General features: G+C 34.8%; 1 protein-coding gene across 3 annotated transcripts; it reads left to right on the top strand.

The window, feature by feature from the left end:
• The first annotated feature begins 662 nt into the window (after nucleotides 1-662).
• On the top strand, nucleotides 663-7,293 carry LOC111407426 (putative late blight resistance protein homolog R1B-23). 3 transcript variants are annotated; one of them, XR_002705106.1, is made up of 5 exons: nucleotides 663-1,110; nucleotides 1,210-3,928; nucleotides 4,083-5,134; nucleotides 5,679-5,780; nucleotides 6,938-7,293. XR_002705106.1 is itself a non-coding variant. In XM_023036889.1 (5 exons), exons 1-4 carry the CDS (start codon nucleotides 1,098-1,100, stop codon nucleotides 5,107-5,109), a joined length of 3,387 nt encoding a protein of 1,128 aa, XP_022892657.1. In that variant the 5' UTR covers nucleotides 663-1,097; the 3' UTR covers nucleotides 5,110-5,134; nucleotides 5,679-5,985. The 3 variants fall into 3 exon arrangements, 2 of the variants coding, with proteins under 2 accessions (XP_022892657.1, XP_022892656.1); XM_023036889.1 differs by lacking the exon at nucleotides 6,938-7,293 and having other exon boundaries at nucleotides 1,210-3,003; nucleotides 3,376-3,928; nucleotides 5,679-5,985; XM_023036888.1 differs by lacking the exon at nucleotides 6,938-7,293 and having other exon boundaries at nucleotides 5,679-5,985.
• Nucleotides 7,294-7,586: the final 293 nt, after the last annotated feature.

Here is a 7,586-nt window from a genome sequence, read left to right as displayed (position 1 = left end):
ACAATGAGGAGCCCTCGTTGATTGATCTAAACTAGGTACGACAAGAGAAGGTAGTGCGAGGTTTCTGGCGACGGTGGTCGGACGGGTCTGGAGAGAGAGAGAGAGAAAGAGAGAGAGAGAGGGTCCACACGCTGCAAACATAAATGTTTGGGAGCGCCATTAGTTATGGAGAATGCATTTTCATGTCAAATCAAGAGGGTCCAATCGATGTAGATATTTTCTTGGTATATAAAAATTAAATTTCCAATTTTACCCTCATTTCCTTGTTTTACTTGATTTACTAGTTGGGAGTGTTAGGGGCAACACAAGGGAAAGCTAAAGGCCAAAAGAATTTTTTTTGACAGGCTATAGTCATTTCTTTGCCGAAAACAGTAGAAATTGAATGCAAAAAATTATTGTGCAATGATCCGAAATTGTCTAAAAATAGGCCTAAAATGGGCTGCAAACAGAGGTTTAATAATATTAAAAAATTGAATTATGACATGATTTTTGAATTAATAAGTTTAAACCTAATTATTGAACGTGAAAGTTGAAAACCGTGTGTTCACATAAATTTTTGTTTTATGTTTTTTCTCCTTCATATAGTTTATTGATTTATTTCTATTATTTGAAAAAAAAAATGACTTACTGAAATCACTTATTACACCTACCGCATGGTGTGAACATTGGAAGATTCCTCATTTGAACTCTGCTTTTCTTCATTTTAATACAATCATTGCTGTCTCCAGTTGTCGGCAATTATTCTATGATTATTAATCCTATGAGAAACCGTGAATTCAATATTTTAGTTGTTTAGAGTTTGTAATGAAAATTGGACTTTTGTTATATATATATTTTCTGAGTAGAATACAATCATACATACATCTTCCCCTGCAATTCGTCCATCCCCCATAATTTCCATAAAGAGACACTGATTCAAACTAAGAAATTGAAAGAAACCTCAAAAATTGAAGAAAATGTGGAAAGTGAGATAGGAAGATGTTCCCCTCTCAAAAAAATCATAACTAGGATTGTTTCCCCCGTATTTTCCATAAAGAGACCCTCCTTCTTTACAAATCTTTTGTTTGAATTTGGCTGAAGAAATAGCATTCATCTTCATGAGCAAATCAGGTACTATATTTGAACCTTTCTTCTATTGTTCATTCTAGTCGAGTTCCTGATATTATACTGTGTATTTAGTTCATTAATTAATGTACCAAAAATTTTCAGGAGACAACATGTTGACCACTGGATCACAAATCCATGATTGTTATGAGCACTATGAGTTGAAAACATATGAAAAGTTGTTCTGGTGCGACGGCTGCAAGATGAACGGGTTCGGAGAATGGTACACTTGCAATCTCTGTGGTCACGGACTACACAAGGACTGTAGGCAACCCAAATCTAAAGTTTCCCATGAGAATTTTGGTGGCTCCATCTTCAAATTTCACTATAAGCCATTCACCAGATTGGGTAAAAAATATCGCAGAGAGTTTTCAAGGATCTGCGATGCATGTGGAAAGGTCATATGCGGTTTTAACTACCACTGTGAAGAAGAGAACTTGGATTTACACCCATGTTGTGGAAAATTGGTAAAGGAACTGGTGATTGATGGTATGATATTTGATCTAGAGGCAAAGCTTTCATCAAAGTGTGGAATGTGCGGACAGAAGAAGATTCCTCGTGTTGAGAACAATGTTCCGGGATGGTCTTATGTTTCCCAGTGCAAAAGGTATCATTTTCATGTGTATTGTATGACTGAAATGCTACACGAGTCTCACATGAATAGTTCGGATTTGGCATTGGAGAATATGAATTTTAGAGAATTCAGTAATCACATCGAAAATTCACTCAAAGGAGATGAAAAATTTGAAACATTTGTTTTACAGAGAATACTTGTTTCAACTATCCCTGTATATATGGAACCATGCGTCCGTTATGACCTAGAAATTGATTTACCAGATGAACTCAAGCTTTCAGCAATCAGTTGCAAAATTTCTAGGTCTCCTCAAGCATACAGAGCATTCTTTGAGTTACTGATGTCAACTGTGCAAGATCTGAGGGTAGTCTTCACAATCCCAAAGCAGCGAATGTCCAAGATTACTCCTACTCCCCATCCGAATGAAGTTGTCATGGTGTTTATTGACTTTCTCGTCCAACTTTTAGAAGAAATTATGCGCCTTGAACCAGATTTCATTGTTCCAGTCAAGGGTTCAATCAAAAACCTCCAGACAGAACTTGAATTTCTTATCAGCTTTCTTGGAGATGCACCGTTACACACTGAGGTGGACGTAACAAAGAATATATTGTCAGATATCGAAGTTGTTGTCAATGAGGTTGGAAGTTTCTTATATTCATTATTTTCAACAAGGGATGACAGAGTCCTGGAGACTGTAAGATTGAGTTTTTCTCTTTCTGATTTCTTACAAAAGTTTGAGATCTTGAAAACAAAGATCAAGGAGCACTGCACCACAGTCCCAAAGTTACCAGGTTGTGTCGCTACAAAGAGTAGTGTGATTTCGTTCTTCACTGTGGATTCTCTCCTTGATGATCTCGAGGACCTGATCAATTATAAGGCTGACAGGATTGTCCCCGCGAAGGATCAAATCATAACGCTCTATGAGAAGATGTCATCGTTGAGATCCACCCTCAATTATATGGCCGTGGAACGGCACTTACAACTTGAGGATCTTGCGATGAAAACCAGATACTTAGCATATGAAATTTCATATGTTATCAACTCGGTTACTCCTGCCTCATATCTCACCCTCAGGCTCTCTCAACTCCTCGAGAAGATTCATCTTGTTAAGATGGCAATACAAGAAAAGAAGAGCAGTAGTATTGATGCTGGAATACCTGAAGAAGAATATCCATGTGAGCAAGTACAGCCTCAAGCTAAAGAACTTAACAATTTGGAAGACGATTTAGTGGGTTTCAAGGATGAGAAAACCAAAATTTCTGATCAACTCACCAGTGGACCACTAAAGCAACAAATTATTTCCATTGTTGGAATGCCTGGACTTGGTAAGACTACTTTAGCAAAGAAATTGTTCAATGATCCTTCCATTGTCCATCATTTCGACATATGTGCTTGGTGTGTGGTTTCTCAAACATATAAGAAGAAAAATGCATTGATTGACATTTTGACATCGACAAGAAACCATAACAGACAAACAATCAAGGAGATGGAGGAAGAAAAGTTGGCTGAAATGCTTTACAAAAGTTTAAAAGGAATGAGATACCTTATTGTCATGGATGATGTATGGGACACTAGACCGTGGGATGATTTGCGAAGATATTTTCCAGATGATATAACAGGAAGTAGAATCTTATTCACATCTCGGAACAAAGAATTGGGTTTCGATAATGTTGTTAATGAACTTCCGTTCCTATCAGGTGCTGAATGTTGGGAATTATTACAGCGGAAAGTGTTCCAAACAGAACCTTGCCCTCCAGAATTGCAAGGGATTGGTCAGCATATTGCCTCAAGATGTCACGGTCTACCGATGTCAGTCATTATGATATCTTCCATTCTTGCAAATATGCAGAAGAAAGAGAGCTCATGGGGAGAAATAGCGCGACATTTAAATGCACACATATTTGACAGCACAAATAATTGCGTCCATATACTGAAACTTAGTTTCCAGCATTTATCAGTTCATTTGAAACTATGTTTTCTATATTTTGGAGTATTTGAAGAAGATGAAGTAATCCCAGTACAGAAGTTGATATCTCTGTGGGTTGCCGAAGGGTTTATAAACAAAGAAACCCACAGGAGCTCAGAGGATGTGGCACTCGATTATCTAGTGGATCTAATTAATAGGGGTCTGGTACTAGTTGCTGAAGAAAGATCAAATGGTGGAGTCAAAGCTTGCAGGATTCATGATCTACTGCATGATTTATGCTTGAGGATAGCCAAAGAAGAAAACTTTATGGGAGGGATCGAAAAGTAAGTTCTTTGTCTCTGTTCTTTCCTTGTTCACTTTCTTCACTTTCTATCTAGATTATTGATAATGTAACTACCTTTGATGGTTACACTAACGATGTTTTTGCTTCTGATGATGATTGGATGTGATTTTGTTGTCGCCACATTGGTTCTTCAGCGGATATTCGAAGTGCAAGAAAGATAAGAGTATCTTGGATATGCAGCGTCTTTGTTTCCTAAGACCATTTGATCCATATGTTCACTCTCAGTTAGGCCGCAGGGTCATGGATTTGTCAGGACCTTATTGGGATTCATTTATCAGTTGTTCATTTAAAGATGTACGTGAAGGAATTGAAAACTTGGTTCACTTGAGGTACTTGAAAGTTCAAGAAGAACTTAAACTGCCATTAATAGAAAAACTCCACAGACTAGAATATCTTCACGTGGAGAACAGAGATGAAGTTGAAATACCTGATTTTGTTCTTAACATGAAGTATTTGAAACGTCTGCATTTTGGAGGTGGTGCACGCTTCAGTGAATCTTCTCATTTAAGAGCAACTACGGATGGAAGCTTCCAAATAAATAACCTACAATCTATTTCTACACTTCTTATTCATAATGAAATAGATGCAAAAGTTTTGGGATGTGCTCCCAATCTCCGCAAATTGAAATGCAAGCTCGTGTCTCAATGGCCTTTCCAATTCCCCAATCAACTTGAATCTCTCGAGATCAGTTTGATGAGAGATTCAGGTCCCGATTTTCCCTTGAATCTCAAAAAATTGACCCTATTGCAGTTTGATTCGTCGTGGGAAAAAATTCGGATGATTGGGAGATTGCCAAACTTAGAGGTTCTCAAATTACGTAATGGTTCCTTCAAGGAAAAGCAATGGGACACAGAAGTAGGTGAATTCCAAAAACTCAAATTCTTCGAGCTAAATAATGTGAAAATTGCAAGCCGGTATGACTGTGCAGAATGGAATCCCACAAGTGATGATTACCCCAAACTAGAACGATTAGTGTTGCGAAATTGCTACTGTTTGAATAAGATCCCTTCCAGTTTAGGTTATATTTTAACCTTACAGAAGATTGAGGTATATAGATGCGGAGACTCTATCGCAAAATCTGCTGTGGAAATTCGGGAAGAACAAGAAGAAATGGGAAATGAAGAGCTTAAAGTTATCATCTCTCACAGGCGATTCAAATAGAATAAACAGAGCATGAGTTTTGCAGGTATACTACAACTCTTTGTCTCTTTCCTTCGATATACTAAGGCTTTGTGACTCGTTTATTGTGCATGGAATAAAAAGAAACGTCGAACGACTTTTAACGCTATTTCATCTTTTCTTGATTTAAAATGCCAACTATATTTATGAACTTGTGATGCAGCCATGAGTTATGAGAACTTGGTACAACATTCAATTGTTCACGCGTTCAAATGTTATCTTTTAGTTTATTTATGAATTAAGTCTTTTAATTTGTTTGAGAATTGTGATGTCCTTCATTTTGTTGACATTTCCCTTTGAACTTCCAGAAAATGTGTTTAAATGAAGAAAATATGAGTAATTGTAAAGGGTTTGGATTTGTCCAGTTCTTTTGGATCTGATATAGATTTTTTTGGAAATCAACCAAACACGGTATTTGTCTAGAGTCAACTACATCACAATCTTAAATCAATTTTGAAAATTCGATGGAATCAACGAGTATTTGATCAATAGATTTGGGCATACTTCCATCTTCTTTGATTTTTATACTGTTTAAATCAACTGTGATATAGGGGATGCAAGAAGTCTTTAGCAAACTCTTGGAAGGAACCAAATCGTACGACCTTTCTCGGAAAACCTGTGGAACAATGGCCGATTCCTCAACAATTACCTTGGTATGATAGACTACATGCATCCTGTACCTTTACTTTTTTTTATTATTACCTTTTTTAATTGTGAATTCTTATTATTGTACCCTTTTTCTTTTTCCTCGCTTATACATGCAATACGTGGGTTACTTTATGTGAGGTGGATAGTTTGTAATATTATTGAGTTCTAACTTTTCTTTTTCTTCCAATCAGTGCTTGTCGAATTATTTCATCTTTCTCTCGATAAAGTATTATGAGCTTTTGTTTTGTCATTAAAAATTTAGTACTTTAAACATCCAATCTTCATTGTCTAATTCACTTTTTCTTTGTCACTGGGACCTCGATAGCCCCTTTTTTCAAATATTATCTAGTCACTTTACTTTCCACTCCCTAATTTACATTATCTTAAAAGCATATTTCAATTTAGTACTTTAACTCATAATAATAATAATAATAATAATAATAATAATAATAATAATAATAATAATAATAATAATAATCAAATTCTCCATTCTCAAAAATACTGTTTTTAATCAAGCAGGTAGACAATTACATAAAATAATCGAAATTTTCCACTGGATCGAAAAGGTTTAAATGCTAAATCTTGAGATCAGATCATTAAAAAAAAAAAAAAAATAATAATAATATTAAAATAAATAAAAATATATATATAAAATGTAGCAATACTCACTTACTCGTATCCGCAAATTTAAATCATATTGTCAAAAGCTGCTTTCATTATACAAACATTTCCAACTCAAAAATAAAAAAAATAATGTATACATCAATGACCAGCAAACGAAATTCAAAATATATGAATAGAAATATTAACTAAAAAAATATTAAATAAAAAAATTTACGTGAAGTTAGAGAGAGGAATTTGGAGTTGCCTGAGATTAACGCGAGGGATGTATAGTTATTTTAGAAGGATGATGAAAATTTATAAACCAGTGGACATTTATATTATATAATGGAATTAGATCCTTGATTTATTTAGAGGAAGTTCATCTTGGTCCCTCACTTCAATTTTCATCTTGTAATTCAAAAATATCGTGCTCAAAGATAATGATTAATCTTACTTGAATGTGGATATCGAAACTTTTTGGTCATAAAAAAAGTTCAAATGAGTGACTTTAAGAACTTTAAATTCCATCTTTATACTGTTTAAATCGACTGTGATACAGGGGATGCTAGGAAGTTTTTAGCAAACTCTTGGAAGGAACCAAATCGTACCACCTTTCTCGGAAAACCTGTAGAACAATGGCCGATTCCTCACCAATTACCTTGGTATAATAGACTACATGCATCCTGTACCTTTACTTTTTTTTTATTATTACCTTTTTTAATTGTGAATTCTTAATATTGTGCCCTTTTTCTTTTTTCCTCGCTTATACATGCAATAGGTGGGTTACTTTATGTGAGGTGGATAGTTTGTAATATTATTGAGTTCTTACTTTTCTTTTTCTTCCAATTAGTGCTTGCCGAATTATTCCATCTTTCTCTCGGTAAAGTTATTATGAGATTTTGTTTTGCCATTAAACATCCAATCTTCATTGTCTAAATTACTTTTTCTTTGTTACCAGGACCCCAATAGCCCTTTTTCAAATATTATCTAGTCACTTCACTTCCCACTCTCTAATTTACATTATCTTTAAAAAACATATTTCAATTTAGTGCTTTATTTCACAAAAAAACAATAATAATAATAATAATCGAATTCTCCATTCTCAAAAATACTGTTTTTAATCAAGTAAATAGACAATCACATTAAATAATTGAAATTTTCCACTGGTCGAAAAGGTTTGAATGCTAAATCTAGAGATCAGATCATAA

Source organism: Olea europaea, chromosome 13 (assembly GCF_002742605.1).
Source record: "Olea europaea var. sylvestris chromosome 13, O_europaea_v1, whole genome shotgun sequence".
NCBI lineage: Eukaryota > Viridiplantae > Streptophyta > Magnoliopsida > Lamiales > Oleaceae > Olea > Olea europaea.
The sequence above is the reverse complement of the archived record's forward strand: the minus strand, read 5'-3'. Positions and strand labels throughout refer to the sequence as shown.

Excerpts from the sequence above, each read along its gene's own strand:
- LOC111407426 (XM_023036888.1), top strand. Across the intron at positions 3,929-4,082 it reads TTTATGGGAGGGATCGAAAA|CGGATATTCGAAGTGCAAGA; the intron begins GTAAGTTCTTTG and ends TTGGTTCTTCAG.